The 19,713-nt window shown below is 49.8% G+C and overlaps 1 protein-coding gene across 2 annotated transcripts in view; it reads right to left on the bottom strand.

Annotated features, from left to right (window-relative positions):
• Positions 1–7,854: 7,854 nt before the first annotated feature.
• PSTPIP1 (proline-serine-threonine phosphatase interacting protein 1) overlaps positions 7,855–19,713 on the bottom strand; it is a 48,043-nt gene continuing 36,184 nt past the window's right edge. For both annotated transcript variants that reach the window (XM_059180292.1, XM_059180293.1), the window contains exons 9-15: positions 14,070–14,149; positions 13,394–13,492; positions 12,259–12,355; positions 11,737–11,827; positions 9,428–9,483; positions 9,098–9,222; positions 7,855–8,158 (exon numbers count right to left, since the gene is read on the bottom strand). In XM_059180292.1, the coding sequence (XP_059036275.1) occupies positions 8,027–8,158; positions 9,098–9,222; positions 9,428–9,483; positions 11,737–11,827; positions 12,259–12,355; positions 13,394–13,492; positions 14,070–14,149 (680 nt within the window). In that variant the 3' untranslated portion in view covers positions 7,855–8,026. The remainder of the gene's footprint in view (positions 8,159–9,097; positions 9,223–9,427; positions 9,484–11,736; positions 11,828–12,258; positions 12,356–13,393; positions 13,493–14,069; positions 14,150–19,713) is intronic.

Below are 19,713 nucleotides of genomic sequence, written 5' to 3'. Positions count from 1 at the left end.
TGAGGTTGGTTGCCCTCAGCATTTTCTGCCCTCAGCAGAACTGAGCCTCCAAAGTAAGAAATTGCTTTGGGAAGATAGGCCATTGCTAGTCTACCCTTTGAACTTGCCCAAGATGCCCACACACTCCTTTACTCATTCTCTGCTTGCCTGGCAAAAGAACAGCTTCCTCCCTTTAATGGTGGACTAGGAGTTTGTATTACCCTGAAGTTCTTTTCCCCAGTGCTTATTTCTTCAGAGGGCAAAAGAGCCACTTTTTTGGTCTGAATTTAATGGATGAGCCCTCAGGCTGTGCCACTTTCCCCACCATTGTCTGCACATTGGAATCACCTAGAGAACTTTGGATCCCAGATCCTTGAGAGCTTCCAGAGAGCAGTGAAGCTAAGAACTGCAACCATATCCCGTTGAGTTTGGTTATTTTTAAGATTTTATTTATTTATTTGACAAAGAGAGCGAGGATCAGAAGTAGGCAGAGCAGCAGGCAGAGGGAGAGAGGGAAGCAGGCACCCCACTGAGCCAAGAGCCTGATGGTGGGGCTCGATCCCAGGACCTTGAGATCATGACCTGGGCCGAAGGCAGAGTCTTAACCCACTGAGCCACCCCAGCGCTCCCTTGTTGGCTTTTAAAAAATTTTTTTAAATTAATTTTATTTGGAAATAATCTCAAAGTTACAGAAAAATTACAAGAATAAGAATGATGCATCCAAGGCGGCCTCAAAACCCTTCATTTAGATTGACATATTCACATTTTGCCCTGCTTACCCTGTCATTCATGTTCTTGCATGTGCTGTCTCTCTCTGCACCAGTATCATGGCCTTTAGTACTTCAGTGGGTATGTCCTAAGGATAAGTATATTCTAATTGAGCACATGGAACACTGATACAATACTTAAACCTTCCATTTGTGTTTCATTTGACCTCACAACATCCTTTATACCATTTCCCCTCCAGTTCTGGATCCAGTCAAGGACCAGGTGTTATAGTTAGCTGTCCTTTCTCTTTGGTCTCCTGTAATTTAGAACATTGCCATAGCTTTTAATCTTATGACATTGACATTTTGGAAGAATATAGTCCCTTCTTTTAAATGCTGCTGCTCATTTTGGGTTTATCGGATGTTCCCTCTTGGTTAGATTAGGTTTTGCATTCCAGGTGGCTGGAGCACTACCCATGTCACGCGTCCTCTCAGGGTGTAACAACGGGAGCACACAGTGTCATCTGGCCCACGATGGGGATGTTTATTTTGATCACCTGGTGTAACATTCAGGGCCCAGTGGGGGGAAAAGTGTAAACAGGAAATGATAGAAACGATTGCTGAGTGTGGTAAAAACTGGTTAACTATGAAAAAGGGTTAAAGGAAAAAAAAAAAAAAAAAAAGGCCCGAAAGCAACTTAGTAGGAAACAGCTGCCACCCAGAGGGTCGAGAGAGAGAGGACAAGGAACTAGGAAACTTAGAGCAGGGCCCTGCAAGTCTGAGGCTCCAGCCTCCGACAGGAGCATGCCGCCTGCCCTATGCCGCAGGGTAGAGTGCCCGGAGGTGCCTGGCAGCGAGCCAGGAAGGCAGAGTGCTGGCACTGTGGAGAATGCTGCTGGCACCCGTGCCAGACCGAAACGCGATCTCCTTTAGCTGGGCCATCCTCTTCACAGGCCCCTCTTGGCTAGCTGGCGGAAGAGGAATGTCCCAGCGTGGCAAGGAAGGGAGACGCAGGGCAAGGTTGACACACTTGGTTAAGGTGGTTTCTACTCTGAAGGGTGGAGTTACAACCTAGGCCATTTCTGGAGACGTTCTACTATAAGACGAAATGTTTAACTATCCTGCTCCTCATCAAACTTCCTTCGTGGTTTAGCGAAGATCGCAGTCTGACCTGATTCAGGCTTTCTTCTGATGATTGTTGTTTTAGATTTTTTAGATTTCATCTTTCCTGTGATGGTCGTAAAACACTGTTCCATTCTGGCACTCCTTCCTAATTTACCAGTCCGTCCTCCCTCCCTTCCCCCCCCAGTTATTTTATATATCTGTTTATATTTGTTATGGACTGATGGATTCCCATTTTTTCCAGTGGTCTAGAAGATCTTATTTTCCTTTTGTGTTCTGTTTTTGGTTCTCAAATAGTTCCACATTTGGCCACTTGGGAGCCTCTTGAGGTTGCTTTCTGTGTCCTGACATTTTTGTTGAACATTTTTGTAATTTCTGACTTAATAAGATGTTCCAGGCTCTTCTTGTACCCCTGGTGCCCAGTCCTGGAATCCGTTTCTGAGGAGCCTTGGTCCCTGGCCCAACCTGTGCTCATTACTACTGGGGTGTCTTTGCCTCTCAGCCTATCAGAGCTTGTCTTACTCTTAAAATTGTTCCCCTCCCTTTTTTGTGTGTTTTACAAAAGTAACAGTTTTTTAAAAAATGTAAATCGTAACATATCTCTAAAGAAAAATGTACCCAGAGGTAGATAAGTATAGCAATGGTATGTATCCTTCCAGACTATTTACATATATATAAAACCAGATTTGGTGGTGGGGTTTAGTTTTGCTTTTCACTAATATATGAATTCTGTCCTACAAGGTCTTTTTTCCTTCTTCACCACATCGTATGTACTCTATATCAGAATGTAGACTTCTGACATTTTTGTTAGCTCCATGGATATATTAGTATCATGCTTAACAAGCATACAGTGGGCAGACATTCAGATGGAATCCAGCCTTGCTGCAGTGAATACTTCCATACACCTACTGTGAGTCATTTCAGTTTTTTTTTTTTTAATTTTTAAAAACTCTTTATTGAAGTGAAATTCACATAGTGTTCACTTAACCACTTTAAAGTGCCCAGTTCAGTGGCATTTTAGCACACTCACGGTATTGTGTAGCCACCTCCTCTCTCTGGTTCCAAAGCATTTACATCGCCCATGTTGTGCATTTTTATATGGACTCAAGGATGGAGTCTTTGTAGTGGGTTTACTCTGGACCAAAAGCCACAGTGAAGGTTTTTCATAGCTACATCCACTCGCCCTCCAAAAAGGTTATTCCAGTTTATATTCCCACTAGCAAATGAAAATGCATTTCCCTTTATCCTCGTTGACACTTTGGGTGTTATCAGCCTTTATTTTTCTTCCAGTTTGATAGATAAGAATATGTATTTTTTGACTAGTAGCTAGGCCCAGGATGTTTTCAAAGATGCCTCAATCATTTGTGTCTGTTGGATTTCCAAGTTTCTGTCATCTGCGTAGTTTGATAGGTTGTTAGCAGTGGGGTTTTTTTTTCCCTTACAGAGCTGTTTACTTAGGAAACTCTTCCGTGAAATTCAGTGCCTGGTGCTGCTGTGGTGTGTGAGCTAATCTTCCTGATCTGTTTCCTGACTGGTTATTGTTGGTGTGTAGGAACACCTGCACTTCGGATACATTGATCTTGTGTCCAGCATCCAGGGGTTCTTGAAAAAAGTTTGTATCTTCTGGGTGACTCTTTATTGCAGTGTCTCTGAGGTCTCCCGAGGGTGTTTGTGACCTTGTAGAAACACCCTAAGGTCTACCTACTGAACACCTTTCTGGATAGTGCTGAGTGCATCGCTAGTGGTGGGGAAATGGACTCACACACAGGTCTTTCTCTCCTGAGTTTATTTGCTGAAAGGAAAGTAGGTATGGAAGTTATAATAATAGGATAGAAGAGAAATTGTTTATCTTTGCATTTCCAGTACCTGGCACATAGTAGCCCCTGAGTGTCTGAAATAAGACACTGTGGTGCCATAAGAATATGATTTTTGTTTTTCTCTTTTTTTAAGCTGAAGAGCCCTTTAGCGAAAGATTCTTATCCCTGGCTGCATATTAGAATCACCAGGAGAATGTTTAAAATATTTATGCTCAAACTTAGCTGGCAGAGAATTGGTTTCAGTCTGTCGGAGGCGAGGCCAAAGCATGAGCATTTTCAAAAGACTTGTTAGTAACTGCCCTGCTTGTCTGCTACGTAAACTCTCTGAGTAGGGCTTGAGGTAGAGCGGGGCTCCCTCGCTCTTCCCGTCGGCCCCCAGCAGGGTTTGCTGGGCACAGTTTGAAAGCCAGGTCATCCCTTAGAACGTGTGGAGGCTGGTGTCCACCTGCTGGTGACAGTTTTGTTCGGGGCTTGTACTGCTGCCTCACACGCCAGGATGGGAACAAGGCAGACATCCTGGTTCAGCCAGAGGAGCTGGCTCTCCTGTGCTGAGGTCGCAGGGCCTGGGAATAGCTCTGGGAAGGTGATGGGAATTAGGTGTTGGGCCTCTGTGCATCTTGTCTGGCCAAATAATGGATTGCTTCTCCTTGACTCCTTGTCACCTTTGGAAGGGACTTCCTGGTGTAATCACAGCTCTCCAGATGGCATGCTGTGTGAGGATGGTTATGCCAAGCCCAGGGTTGCTGTTGATTATAGCCAAGATTCAGAAGTAGTGGGCCTTTTTGTTAAAAATGGCTTTTAGGTAGTGGTTTTATCTAATTTGAGCTTTATGGGGTTAGCAACTTACACAAGGGCTTATTGCACCTGTATTACTGATGATGAAAATGTGGTCCAGAGAAATGGCAGCTTGCCTAAGAGCACACAGGGAAGGCTGGGCCTGGCTCCACCCTGATGTTCTGACTTCAGGCGCCATTCTCTACCCTCCCCATTCCATCTGTCTGAGCAGCCCTCTGTTGGGAAGAGGGCTACAGTTATTTGTACCCCAGTTACACACATGCCAGCCCCCTCTTTGTCTGGCACCATCTCTTCTGCTGGGAGGGCTGTTGGTCCATTGATTGGTTCACAGCCGCTGAAGCTCTGACCAGCCTGGTGCACAGAGTGGAGAATGCTGCAGAGGCAATGAATCTGACTCAGATTCATTTGTGGGTTTTTTCCCTGGGATGAATTGTGACCCCCAAGTTGCTTTCAGTTCCATTCTCTCACTCCCTGAATGACTGGAGCGCAGGCTCTGTTATCTAACACTCATTACCCAAGTGCCCTCTGGGGCCCGTAGACACTGCAGCACCTGTCAGAGAGATGAAGATAAATATCTAGGCCAAAGGTTTTTTAAAAAATCTATGCAGTCGAATGGAATGCTCAATCAAGATGACAAGGTATTTTCAGAGGATAAATAAAGCACTGATACCTAACTTTCTCTTTTTCTTACCTCTTGGCTGCCCATACATCACCTGACCCTGGTGGGCAGTCTTCTCGGCTGCCCTGCCTCTTCTGGGCCCTTGCTCAGGCTTTGTCCCTGCTTGCTAACCCCTTCTCTGCCTCCTGCTCTGCCTCCTGTCCATCCTCAAGGCCTGGTTCAGCTCAGAAGTCGCTCCTCACCTCCTTCCTTTCCCCTCTTCCTGCTCCTATCTTACAGCCTATAAGTTACCAAGTCCTGTTGATCTGCTTCCCTTGTCCTTCCAGAATTGTTCTGCAGCCCCATTGTCACTTCCCAGACGAGCCACCATCACCTCTATGTTGGGTAACCTGGGCCTGCTCCCATCTCACCATGCTTGCTGTCTGCCTTGTGTCTGAGGGATTATGGCATCTGTGTATCCCTCTCTGGAATGAGTGAGCTCGTTGAAGGCACCCCTTTATCTTAGCACCCTTTGCCCCCATTATCAAATACAGGGTCAGTCAGGTCTCGTGCGTGGCCATCCCAGGCAAGAATTTTCATAGGCCTTTATACACTGACTACTCTGTCCTTTGCAGAGTATAAGACCAAGCATAAGATTACATTTTTATTTCTGAACATCCCTATTTATTAACGTCAGATGGGTCAGGGCATTCGGTCACTTCTCTTGTAGGATATGCCTTACAAGGGAAAAGGACATTTTCAGAAGGATTTAAGCCTCAGTCTGATTTTTCTCAGAAGCCCAAAGCCTTTCCCTACCCCATCTGCCACACATCCTGTGGTCGAAGCACTGGTGGGTGACACCCAGCGAAGGGCCAGCTGGAGTCCTGCTTCCAGGGGCCTACCCTGCCCCAGGCCACCTTGGGCTGTTCCACCCCTGCCTGCCCCAGCATGAGTAGTACTTGGGCGGAAACAACCCTTTCACTGCTTAATAGACTCGTGAGGTGTCCGCGCCTGAGAAGTGGAGAGGCTACACTCCAAAGGCACTTTCCCTCCCAGAAGAACAAAGCCTGTCCCCTCTGTCACCAGGTGCCATATTTGCTTAGTCACACACACTTGTTTGCTCAGCTGAGGAAGATGAGGCACGGCTGGAAGTCTACAGGGGCCATGGGAACAGCCCCCTTTAAGGGGCCCTCCTTGCCCTCTGCCTGGTACAGACCTTGGTCAGAGGCCTCATTTTTGTTACCGTGGCACTTAACATTTGCCTGGGCATGTGGGCTTTCGTGGGTGCCACAAGCTGCCTGTCACCAGAAATATTGACGTTGACGGCGGTACGCGGTGTCCAGTGCCCGTCCTGGGCAGGGCAGGCAGGCCTCGTGCAGGAGGTCAGATTAGATTCTCCCAGAGGCTCTTCTGGTCCTGGACCTTGGAGATTCCAGTGCTGACCCTCACTTCCTTCTCCACCACACATGAACCCTCTCTCAGCCCATGGCAGACTACTGCAGGCAGGCAGGAGCAGAAGGGAACCCCCCTTTACTCTCTCAGAATAGCCTCCCTGTTTCCTTGGCTTTTCTTGGGTCACCTATTCCCAGAAGTCTCATGACTGCTCTCAATCTCATGACTGCTCTCAATCTCAGGACATTTCCTGTACTGTCATTAACTTACTGGGCTGCTTGGTCTCTTGACTGAGTCAAGAGCTCCCTGAATAAAGCAAGGGACTGAGGCTTTACTCCTCTTGCTCTCACATGGGGCAGACCACAGAGGCTTACGAATGAGCAAGCAAAGGAACAGTTCTAGAGAAGGGTGGTCTGCAGGGGACAGTAACCCCTTTCAGCAGGATTTCTCAAGGTGTGTGCAGTGGAGAAGTATGGCATGTCCCCCTTCTGCCCCTGCAGTCTGGCCCCTTGTGCTGACAGTGTTGGGCTCCCACAGGCGAGTGAGGGGGAGGCCCAGGACTGAGAAGCCATCAGTTCGCACTGCTCTCTCCCTCACACCTAATCCTAATTCAGCAAGGGTGGAGCCTTCTGTGGCCAGAGCAGGGCTTTGGCAGGCCTTGGCCAGCAGTGGAAGTTGTGTTTCTAGGGGCCTGGGTCCAAAAAAGAGAAAGGCCTGAGAGCATGTAGAACAGAAGAGGAGTCGTCCCCGCAGGGCCCAGAGCCGGCCTGCATGGGCTCTGGAGCCCCTGCCTGGGTGGGATTTGCCGTGTCTGCAGCACTGGCTGCAGTGGCTTCCCTGTGCCTTAGCTGGGGGTGGGCGACAGGATCACTTGTACCCACGAGGTGCTAAGCCTGTCTTCCTGGACTCTGCACCATGGCCCCTTCACCTCCAGGGGACCCACTGCCTGTTTCCTTCCCAGACTGAGCTTGGCTCATCCCCAGAATGTTCTAGGCGTTTCTATCTAAATATCTTCATATCTAAATATGTGTGCCCATATTTATCCCACCTTGATGCTCTTCTCTTCTTTGTGCCTTGTCTATTGCTGCTCTTCCAAGACCCCTTTTTAGTCCCTCTGCCCCAAAGAAGGCTAGTGCCCCACTGCAGGTCTCCTGAGCCCTTTCTCATCGCCCCACCCTGTCCTCCCAACCCCTGCAGCCTTCTCCCATTTGCCCGCATGTGAGTGTGTCTCCCTCACAGTCTGGGAGTTCCCAAACTGGGGCCAGGCTCTTCTCCCCACCAGCAGACCTCAGGACAGACTGGACTGGGCCTCCGTGAGGACACTGAAAGTAAGTAAGCTCTGTCCCCCCAACCCCCAGACTTCTTCCCCCACTCCTTTGCCTCATTTTGGTCGGGGTATTTGGACATGGGGGCAGAAGAGCAAAAGGGACCCCTGAAGACCAAGGAATAAAAATGCACTCCTTTATTCCCTGCAGGAGAGACAGCTCAGGGAGCTGCCAGCATCTATCCTGGGGGACAGGCTCCATCTTGGGGCCCCAGCAAGGCCAGGGCAATGATTAGGGGTACCACTGGCCCCAGAGGCAGGGCAGGTCCAGGTGGGGGCTGCTGCCCCTTCCTCAGAGCTTTTCCAGGTAGGTACCAGGGACGAAGCCACGCTGCCCATTCCGTTCCACTGTCCACCAGCCATCCTCCCCCTCCAAGATGACTTCCAGGATGTCTCCAGCGGAGATATCCAACTCGTCGGAATTCTGGGCAAGAGAACAAAAGTGCGTTGGGCTGGAAGGGCCGCTTTGGGGGGGCTGGGGCTGGGCTCTGGTTGGCGCCCCACCCCAGGCAGTAAATGCAAGCTTGTCTCCTGGGTGGGCAGAGTCCTCAGAGCTACACGTGGCCTCCTGGAGCCACAGGACGAAGCTGCTCTCTGGGCCAGGGTGGCCTCTGGAGACAGGAAGGGGGTGGGGTATCTGTGGGACTCAGCCTCCCGCCCTCCCTGGTTTGTCACTGTAGGTGTCCCTCACCCTGGGGCTTCTTCTCCCCACTTGCCCCCTGCTGCCCCCATCCCCCAGCTCTGCTCCAGACACAGGGTCAGGTGTGCTCACCATGCTGCACACATTTCCAGGCCCACCGCATGCAGCCTCCCCGCTGCTGGTGAGCCAGCCCCTGTCATGCGAGTGCACTCTCATTCTCTTGGCCTGTCCCCCTGCCAGCCAAGGACCAGACTTTGGGAGTCTGCATGCTTTCCTTTGATCCGGGTGGACTAAGGGGGCTCTGCAACCCTCACCTCAAAGCAGGGAGCAGACTGGACTCCCAAGGATCTTGGCACAGCTGCCCAGTGGCCCTTGACCATCCTCTGTCCCCACAGACCTCGGAAAACCAACCCGGGCCCAGCTGAGGGGCTCATTCTGGCTATGGCCTGTTCTTGGCACCCACAGCCCCAACCCCAGGGCACAGAGGCTGACCCACAGACCCTTTCCTGCAGGTAGCCGCAGCCTCCATCAGCGCGCCTGCACCTGCACGCACACCTAGGCAGACACAGGCCCTCATACCCTTCATCGTTTGCTCAGCACAGGTACACAGTGGCAGCTGCTGTTCTAAGGGCACATACCCCAGCACACTTCCAGGGCACATGCCTCTCTGTGTGACCACGCTCAGACCTGGCCCGCCTGAGGAAGGGAGGGTGAGAGCCTCACCTGGGCCGTGTAGTCATAGAGCACCCTGTATCCCTGGGCTGGCAGGGTTGGGGGGCCCGGCGCCTCCTTCACTGCGATGGAAGAGTAGACAACCTCATTGTGTTCGGGCATTGGGGTCAGGGTCTCTGTGGAAGCGGAAAGCAGCATGAGAGGCCTGGAGCCCACCTGTCAGAGGCAGCGATCCCGGGAGACACCCCCGGCACGGAGCTCCCCCAGGCTTGGCTCAGCCACCCCCACAAAAGCATTTGGACAACCCATCCGTGCCATAAGGAGTCTTCTCCTTTCCCCTGGGGTTAGTTGTTTAGCAGCCCCCATGTCACCCCCAGTCACCTGCAGAAGCTGCCAGTGATATAGTCTTGGGACTTCCATGCAGCAGCCCAGAGAACCTGGGGACAAGAAGGAAAGCGGGTAGGCCCTGGAGGGAGGGGGATGAGGCAGGAGGCCTACAAAGCTTCAGGGCTAGGGCCATCTGGCCCCCAGGAACAGAGCAATATGGAGTGCCCCTCAGGCCAGAGGGCTCCCCCAAGGGTGGTCCCCTCAGAGTTCAGCCCACTCGTACCCCCCTGGGACCTTCTCCTGCCTGGACCCAGCCAATCCTAACTCCCTGCACTCCACCGTGACCCGGCCAGCCCAGCTACTACTCCCTGACCGTGCAACCTAGGGACTCCAGTGTCCACATGAGGCAGTGCCAGGGTAATTCACCCCTTCCCCTGTGCCTGGCTCAGGCCTGGGCTGAGCGGGAGTCATGAAGTTTTGTTGAATAAAAGAACGGAACAAGCAAGAAGCAGACACTCCGTGCACCGGTGGGGAGGCAGATGTGGCTACCCCATGAAGCAGGCAGTGCTGAGGGCTACATAAGTCGAGGCTGATGCTATTCCCAGCTTTAGGAAAGGCTTTCGGGTGGGGTCGAGCCAAGTCCTGAAAGAGCTTTACCAGGGAGATGGCACAAGTGTTGGCCAGTGAGCAGCAGCAGTGCAGGGGGAGCTCCGCATGGGGGAGGAGTTTGCGAAGTGGGCCCATCTGGGGGTGTCGGAGACAAGACTAGAATAGGGACCAGGCCAGACCCCAAGGGGCCCTGAGTGTGGCTCGCTACTGTGGGAGACTGTCCTGGAGTGCTACCTGGGGCACAAAGGGCCTTTTCCTACAGGTGGGGACACTCGGTGATCCCACCCTCACAAATGAGCCCCGGGCCTGGAAGTGGACACACATGCCCAGGATGGAGACACAGGGACAGGCGCGTGTGGGCCCCAGGCCAGGCAGCTGCAACAGCAGTGGCATAGTCCTGCCCCTTGGGCCACTGAGTCAGGGTAAAAGCCAGCAGGCCTGTGACTGGGAGGAGATCGTGGGCCCCCCCGACTGCCCATTTCTCTAGAATTATCTAACCCCATGACATCAGTTCCTTTAGGCACTTCCCGGCTGCTGCACACCCCTCCCCCGCTGAGCCTGGCTTCTAGCTGGCCCCTGTAGTGGCCCCTGCCCATCCTGCCAGGGGCCAGGCCCCCTCCACCCAGTTGGGCATCCCTCTCTGTCGTCCTCAGGAAGGCACCCCTTTCTCAACACCGCCCAGATGAGCTCTTCCATCCGGTCGTTTAAATGACCATCTGTGTTGAGCTCCAGGTTCTCCCCAGGGCTGCAGGGAGGCCCAAGTCCCCCACGATTCCACCAGGTAAGATGGTGGGGTGGGGGCTGCCCTCCTCCTGGGGTCATTGGCTCCTCACAGTTCCTGGAGGGGCACGCTGGGCTTCCTGTTGAGCACGGGTGGTTGACCTCTGCCTCCAGAGGCGGCCTCCAGGGGAGGCTCCAGGGTTCCTGAGGCCTCAGGAGAAAGCTGTCCTCCGAGGGCTGGGGGACCCATCAGCCCATCCTCATCCTTCCCCACCACCTGCAGCCTGGGCCTTCTCTGCGTGAGGCTGGACCGAGAGAGGGCATCACAGGGGCCTCAGAGTGGGAGTGGGGCGCAGGTACACATAAAACCCACAGATGCTCTCAGATCCCCAGCGACAGGGCACACAGCCCCCTCAGGAATCCGGCTGCTGGAGGGCTCCCTGAGAAGGCTGTAGTGCTCTCAGTGGGCTGTCACCGTTGTGCCCGCCAGGCCTGAACCAAGAGAGCCCTTAGGTTCTGAGTCTGACGCAAACAACTCAGGGGCTCCGGATCTAGAGAAAGCAAGTGACTTGTGCAGGTGACACAGTGACACATGTACGAGGGCCCTCTGCAGCCAGGCCAGAGAAGAGGCCCTGAGAAGCCCGGGAAACTCTCCCAAGAATCTCGGCCCTGCTCCTGTGTCCTGGTCCTGCCCCAGCTGGAGAGTGTCACCACTGCAGCGTGACTGTCCAGGGCACCAACCCAGGATAGCAGCTGGGCCCGAGGGACATGCAAGCCAGCCTGGGGCCTCCCTGGAGCTCCAAGCACAGTCACTGGTGAGTAGTGGGCTGTGATTATTTGCTTAATGTCTGGGACCCCTTGGGCTGTAGGTATCATGAGCCACATTGAGTCTGTCTTGTCCCCAGAGTGCCCAAGACCTAACACAGCGCCAGGTCCACAGCAAGAGCTCAATAAATGCATGTGGAAGAGCCACTTGCAGGTGGGAAGGCTAGACCCTCTTCCTGATGCTTCCCCAGCCCCATCAGGCTCCTCACCTCTTTATCATGCCGCAGGATGGCTGGACGCCAGGGCTGCCCGACGACGGGGTGACCTCCCGATCATAGTAGTTCTGGTAGGGCACAGGAGCTGTGGGCAGCAAGCTGGTGAGGCCCACGGTGGCCGAGGACAGGGCAGGCAGGACCTGTGCCACCTGATACTGCAACTTGTCCCCATCCAGAGACCCAGACTGAGGCCCCACTTTCCCATTCTGGCCCAAGGCTGCCTCCAGGCAGGGGAAGGGGCCTCTCTCTCTTCTATGAGACATGGAACCAAAGAGGTTTTAAGAGGGATCCCCAGCCCTACTCCCCTTTCTGAGTGTTGCGGCAGGCAAGGAACCCAGCCAGGGGCCTGCATCGTCCCTGACCCCTCCTCTGGGTCTGCCAAGTCTTCTTCACCCAGAAGTGAGCTGTGAGCTGCCCTATCTTGTCCCTGCAGGGGAGGCTCAGCTGGGGGCCAGGCATCCTTGGGACAGGTGGGGCTGGCCCCAGCAGCTGTGCTGCCTGCGGGCTGGGCCTCACCTGGGGGCTCAGTGCCTGTGCTCTTGGCTTGGATGAAGCCATCGATGTCGGCTTCCACGCTGCAGCCTTCTAGTGTCACCCGCACCTCCTCGTAGAGCTGGGGTTGGGGAAGAGCAGATGCTGAGGGTCTTTGATGCCCACCCTCGTCCAAGTCCTGCTCCTCAGTGCGCCTGAACTCTGGCCAGGGACCCCCATCCCACCAGCCTCCTCTCGGGCCTTGTGTGCACAGCTCAGTGCCTGTATTTAGGCACCATGGCATGAGGGGTCAGAGCCCTGGCTGCCAGCTTCTCCTGGTTCCTAAACACTAACTATGCACAAGGTCCTGTGCGAGGGGTGTCCCTCTCTCCTGCCCTCAGAAGTAGACACCGCTTTCCCCACTTCACAGACAAAGAAACAAGGCAAGTGTCTTGCCCAAGGTCTCAGAGCAAGAATTCAGTGCAGCCAGACTGGATTTCATTTGACAGGATCCAAAGCCCACACTCCTTCTTTAGGAGGCCACCAGGTGGGCTCAAGTCATCTTCAGGGGGGAAAACTCCAAACCCCGCAGTCCATGGGCAGAAGGGGTCAGGCAAGGAACAGCAATGGGCATCAGGGAGTCCCAACTACCTCAGAAGAGAGCTCATGGCTCTCAGGCTGCATTAACAGAGGTCAGAGCCCCTGGTGTGGAAGTGGCAGCCCCTCTTTCCTGGGGGAACCCCCCTGACACTCCTGGCATGTAGAGTGCAGTAAGGGGAACCAGGACACCCCACAGGGACTGGGGGCCAAGGAGGGACTCCTGCAAGCACCAGGTGGAGTAAGCTGCCCAGGGTCTTCCAGCCTCTGCAAATCTCTGAAAGGCAGTGTCCACTGGCCTCCCCAACCCCAACAGGGGGAACAGGCACTCTGCAGCCCTGAGAGCAGAGCCAAGGACCATGGAGCAGGGTAAGCAAGGAGGCAGATGCCCGGGCAACCCCTGAAGCAGCCTTCCAGGTGGGGAAGCCGGGGCCCTGCACCGAGCCTCTGTCCTCGGGACCCTGAGTACTTGTTGATGGACTCAGATGGACCCAGGCATGCTGCTGTCTGCAGGCTGCCCTCCCTAGTAACCCTACCCCCGGCTTACTCCCTGCCCCTCCCTGCCCACGCCCCCCACCCCCACCTCATCATCCTTGACACACTGCAAGGACAGCTGGTTGCAGTGCACCCACATGGCGTTGCGAAGGATGGTCAGTCGGTCAGACTCTTGCAGCTGGAAGGCCTGGGAGGTGGAGGCGGGAGGGAAGTGAGAAGTGAGGAAGGGCTTTAGGGCCAGGCCAGACTGGGCCCTGCTCGACCCAGCCGGTGCTGACTAGCTTACACCCTGCTCTGCTGAAAGCCAAGTCCAAAGGAAACATCCTTCTTGAGGGATCCCCATCCCCACCTCAGAAGCCTGAGGCTTCTGGTTCCTGCCCTCACCCACCCTCCAGGCTCCACCACACACTGGAAAAAGTCCTAGAGGAGCACTAGACCCGGAGCCCTGAAGCCTGTGTCCCAGGCCTTATCTACCAACAGGACCCAGAGAAGCTATGAGTTTTGTCTGAGCCTCCGTTTTGCCTTCAGCAAAAAAGGGGGAGGGATGCCTGCCTATAACAAAAGGGCAGGGCACAAAGCAAGATGGTGAGTTCCCAGAGACATGGACCCAGCACAGGGCCTGGGAAGAGAGTAGATGGGTGAATGAGGGAATGAGGCCTTCCTCCCACCACTGCCTTGCTTTCCCCCCATGAAGCAGCTATAGGAATGAACATCTTTCCCATTTTGCAGCTGGGGAAACAGGCTCCATGCCCGAGGTCACTTACCTCACAGGTGGTCCGGTGCTCCTGCTCCCACTCACCCCGCACCTTCTCCAGCTGCTCAATGTTCTGCTTGTACACTCGCTCTGGAAGCACAGGTGGTTCTCAAGGAGGCCAGGGCCCAGGCACACTCCCCGACCCCTACCCCTTTGCTCCTACAGTGCCCCTGTATGTACAGAGTGCCCTCCAGATCCCTGGAGTGCCCCCTCCTCCCACAGACCTGCCCTGGCTTGTGGTGCCTCATCTGAATGCCTGTTATGGCCACCTATTCTGGTACTGGTCTTTTGAAGGTGACTCTTCACTTCCCACTGTGCTCTGAGCTGCCCAGTGCTGCAGTCGAGCCCATCCCTCAAGATCAGAGTTCAGGCCTCTTGCCATCCCTGGGTCCCACCCCCTCACCCTTTGTAGATGGGAAAGTGAGGCCTGGAGAAGGCAGCACTGAAGGAGGTAGGAGCATGGGAGCTGTGGGGATGGAACCCAGCAGGTTTGGCCATGACCTCCATTCCCAGAAATCTGAGGGACACCTATCTGCCAGCCAAGGGAGAAGCTGGGTCCTGGGAGAGGCAGAGCAGAAAGGAGAGCATTTCCAGGGAGAGTGGGGGTGAGCTCTCTGGACTAGGAGGTGTACCAACAGAGACAAAGGGTGTTGGGGTTCTGGCATCAGGTGAAAAATAGAAGAGAAAGAGATCTAGAGGAGACTGTGTGAGGTGAGTGTGTCTCTCTCCCGTGATGGCAGGGCTGTGAAAGTCCTGGGCTCTGGAGCCAGAGAGCCTGGGCTGAAATGCAATCACCACCATTTCTTGGCTGTGTGACCTTAGGTAAATTACTTTACCTCTCTGTGTGTCAGTTTCCTCATTTGTTAAAAAGGGGGATGCTACAGTGTGGCCAAGCCACTAGGAGCTAACCTTACCCACTAGCACACCTGCAGCAGCTGCAGCCAAACCTGTCAGCTAGCCATGCTGGTCGGTGACTGGCCCTCCCCACCAGCAAGCCTGCAGCAGTCAAGGCCAAGTCACAACAGGAGTATATATGCAGCCCACACAGGTGATACCTCTGGAGTCCTGGTTCTCGTGAACAGGAAGGATTGTACTATTGGGCCCCACAGGAAAACTTCTACATAAGACCACTACTTTCAAGTCCAGGATTCATAACTGACCTACCTAATACATAGAAACAAACACAGAAGAAGAATATGTTCCAAATGAAAGAATAAAACAAAACCTCAAAAAAAGAAAACAAAACATAAACAATCTCCTGGTAAAGAGTTCAAAGTAACAGTCATAAAAATGCTCACCAGACTTGAGAGAAGAGTAGATGAACTCAGAACTTCAACAAAGATACAGAAAATATAAAAAAAGAACCAAGCAGAGCTGAAGAAATTAATAACTGAAATGAAAAATACACTCTAGTGTATTTTTAGCACCTGGGTGGCTCAGAGGGTTAAGCCTGTGCCTTCAGCTCAGGTCATGATCTCAGGGTCCTGGGATCGAGCCCTGCATTGGGCTCTCTGCTCAGCAGGGAGACTGCTTACGCCTCTTTCTCTGCCTGCTTCTCTGCCTACTTGTGATCTCTCTCTTTCTATGATCTCTCTCTCTTTCTATGTCAAATAAATAAATAAAATCTTTTTTAAAAAATACACTAGAGGAAATCCACAGCTGATTAGAGGATGTAGAAGAACAGATCAGTGACCAGGAAGATAGGGTAGTAGAAAATATCCAAGATACATAGCAAGAAGAAAAAAGAATTTTAAAAATGAGCATAGGTTAAGGGACATCAGGTGTACTAAAATTTGCATTTTAGGGGTCCCAGAAGGTAAAGAGAAAAGGGGGCAGAAAACTTACTTGAAGAAATAATAGCTGAAAACATCCCAAACTTGGGGAAGGGAACGGACATCTGGGTCCAGACTTCCAAGGTCCAGTAATCTCAGAAAGCCCCAAACAAGACACGACAAATCCAAAGAGGACCACACCAAAACAAATAATCATTATGAGGTCAAAAATTAAAGCTAAGAAATCTTAAAAGCAGCAAGAGAGAAGCAACTAGTTATATATAAAAGACACCATAAAGCTGCTAGCTGATTTTTCAGCAGAAACTTTGCAGGCCAGAAGATAGTGGTGTGATATGAATAAAATGCTGACAGAAAAGAAGAAAACAACAACTTAAGGGATGTCTAACTGGCTCAGTTGGTGGGAGTGTGTGACTTGATCTTGGGGTTGTGAGTTTGAGCTCCACATTGGATGTAGAGATTACTTTTTTTGTTTTTTTAAGATTTTATTTATTTATTTGACAGACAGAGACACGGCAAGAGAGGAAATACAAGCAGGGGGAGCGGGAGAGGGAGAAGCAGGCTTCCCGCAGAGCAGGGAGCCCGGTGCGGGGCTCAATCCCAGGACCCTGGGATCATGACTGAGCCAAAGGCAGATGCTTAATGATTAAATCACCCAGGCATCCCAGATGTAGAGATTACTTTAAAAATAAATTTAAAAACCTAAAATCAAGAATATTCTACTTAGGGGCGCCTGGGTGGCTCAGTGGGTTAAAGCCTCTGCCTTCGGCTCAGGTCATTATTCCAGAGTCCTGGGATCCAGCCCCACATCGGGCTCTCTGCTCAGCAGGGAGCCTGTTTCCCTTCCTCTCTCTCTGCCTGCCTCTCTGTCTACTTGTGACCTCTGTCTGTCAAATAAATAAATAAAATCTTACAAAAAAAAAAAACATTCTACTTAGCAACATTATCATTCAAAGAAAAGTTAAAGGAGTTCATCATTAAACTGACCTTACAAGAAATGTTAAAGGGATTTCCTTAAATGTAAAAGAAAAGGCAAGAAAGTGAAAGGGGAGGGAAGGGAAAGTGAAAGGGAAGAAATGTCACTAGTAAAAGCAAACATATTGTAAAAATAGTAAATCACTTATCAAGCCAGTATGAAGGTTTAAAGAAACAAGTAGTAAAATCAATTATATCTACAAAAAGTAATCAAGGAATATGGAAAATAAAAAGATGTAAACTATGACATACATAAAATGTAGAGGGAGGAGTAAAAATTGCAGTGATTTTAGAACATGTTGGAACTTAAGTGACCATCAACATAAAATAAACTGCTATATACATAGAATGTCACATATAAATCTCATAATAACCACAAACCCAAAACCTATAATAGATACACAACAAAGAGAAAGGAAACCAGGTGTAACACTAAAGTTATCAAGTCACAAGGGAAGAGAGCAAGAGAAGAACTATAAAAACAACCAGAAGACAGTTAACAAAATGCCAATAAATATACACCTATCAGTAGTAACTTTAGATATAAATGTACAAAATGCTTGAATTAAAAGACATAGGGTAACTCAATGGATAAAAAATAACACCTATCCAGGGGTGCCTGGTGCCTCACTTGGTTGAACATTTGATTCTTGATTTCAGCTCAGGTCATGATCTCAGTCTCATGGGATCAAGTCCTGTATCAGGCTCCATACTCATCCTGGAGTCTACTTGTCCCTCTCCCTCTGTTTCTCCCCTGGTCTTGCTCTCTCTTTCTCAAATAAATAAAATCTTTTTTTAAAAAAATAAGACCCATCCAAATACTGCCTATAAGAGACTCACTTCAGACCCAGAGACACATACAGAGTGAAAGTGAAGGAATGGAAAAAGATATTCCATGCAAATGGAAGCATCAACAATAACAAAACTGGGGTAGGAATACTTACATCAGACAAACAGATTTTTCAAAAAGATTGTAATGAGACAAAGATGGGCATTACATAGATAAAGGTATCAGTCCAACAAGAGGATATAACAATTGTAAATATCCACGCACCCAACGTAGGGACACCTAAATATACAAAGCAAATAGTGACAAACACAAAGGGAGAAACTGACAGAAATAACAACAATATTAGGAGACCAACTCCACTTACATCAATGGATAGATGATCCAGACAGAAAATCAATAAGGAAATGATGTCTTTGAATGACACTTTAGAGCATATGAACTTAAGATACATACAGAAGATTCCATCCCCAAACAGCAGAATACATATTCTTTTCAAGTGCACATGGAATACTCTCCCAGGTGGGTGACATGTTGGGCCACAAAACCAGGCTCAGTAAATTTAAGAAAATTAAAATACTATCAAGAGGGATGCCTGGGTGGCTCAGTTGGTTAAGCAGCTGCCTTCGGCTCAGGTCATGATCCCAGCGTCCTGGGATCGAGTCCCACATCGGGCTCCTTGCTCCACGGGGAGCCTACTTCTCCCTCTGACTCTGCCTTCCACTCTGTCTGCCTATGCTTGCTTTCGCTCGCTCTCTCTCTGACAAATAAATAAATAAAATCTTTAAAAAAAAAATACTATCAAGCATCTTTTCTGATCACAGTATGAAACTAGAAATCAATTACAAGGGGAAAACTGAAAAAAAAAAAAAAAAAGCCCACAAATGCATGGAAGCTAAACAGACATGCTACTAAACAGCCAATGGGTCAATTAAGAATACAAAAAGGAAACCAAAAAATACTTGGAGATGAATGAAAATGGAAATGCAACATTACAGAATCTCTGAGAGGTGACCAAAGCAATTATAAGAGGGAAGTTTGTTTATATCAATACAGGCCTACCTCACAAAACAAGAAAAACCTCAAATGAACAATTTATTTTACATCTAAAAGACCTAAAAAAAAGAACAAAGCCCAAAGTTAGTAGAAGGAAGGAAATAATAAAGATTAGAGTAGAAATAAATGAAATACAGACCAAAAAAAAAAAAAAAAAAAAAGATCAGATTAATAGAACAATAAAGCTCTTTGAAAAGAAACAAGATTGATAAACTTTTAGCCAGATTCATCAAGAAAGAAAGAGGACTCAAAATCAGAAATGAAAGAATAGTTACAACTGACACTGCAAAAACAAAGAATTATAAGAGACTACTAGAAAAAAAAAAAAAAACAGATGCAGGAAAACCATTTGACAAAACTCAACATCCATTCCTGATAAAAACTCTCAACAAATGGGTTTAGAGGGAACATATTTCAACATAATGAAGGCCATCATATGACCTGATCCACAGCTAACAGTGAAAAGTTGAAAGTTTTTCCTCTACGATCCGGAGTAAAACAAGGATATCCGTTCTCACCATATTTATTCAGCAATCAGAAAAGGAAAAAAAAATATGCAATTTGCTAAGAAAGAAGTAAAACTGTCACTGTTCACAGATAACATGAGACTATATATAGAAAGCTCTAAAGCTTCCACCAAAAAAACTATTAGAACTAATAAATGAGCTCAGTAAAGTTGCAGGATGCAAAATCATACAGAAGCCTGTTGTGATTCTGTACACCAATAATGAACTAGTGGAAAGAGAAATTAAGAAAACAATCCCATTTATAATTGCACCAAAAAGAATAAAATACCTAGGAATAAATTTAATCAAGGAAACGAGAGACCTATACTCTGAAAACGAAGGCCTTAATGAAAGAAATTGAAGACAACACAAATAAATGGAAAGATATACCATGTTCATGGGTTAGAAAATTTAATATTGTTACAATGTCCACACTACACAAAGAAATTTACAGATTTAGTACAATCCCTATCAAAACACCAACAACATTTTTCACAGAACTAGAACAAATTCTAAAATTTGTATGGCACCACAAAAGAC

The sequence above is a fragment of the Mustela lutreola genome, chromosome 7, assembly GCF_030435805.1.
Source record: "Mustela lutreola isolate mMusLut2 chromosome 7, mMusLut2.pri, whole genome shotgun sequence".
Taxonomy (NCBI): Eukaryota; Metazoa; Chordata; class Mammalia; order Carnivora; family Mustelidae; genus Mustela; species Mustela lutreola.
This window is presented reverse-complemented; position numbering and strand designations above follow the sequence as displayed.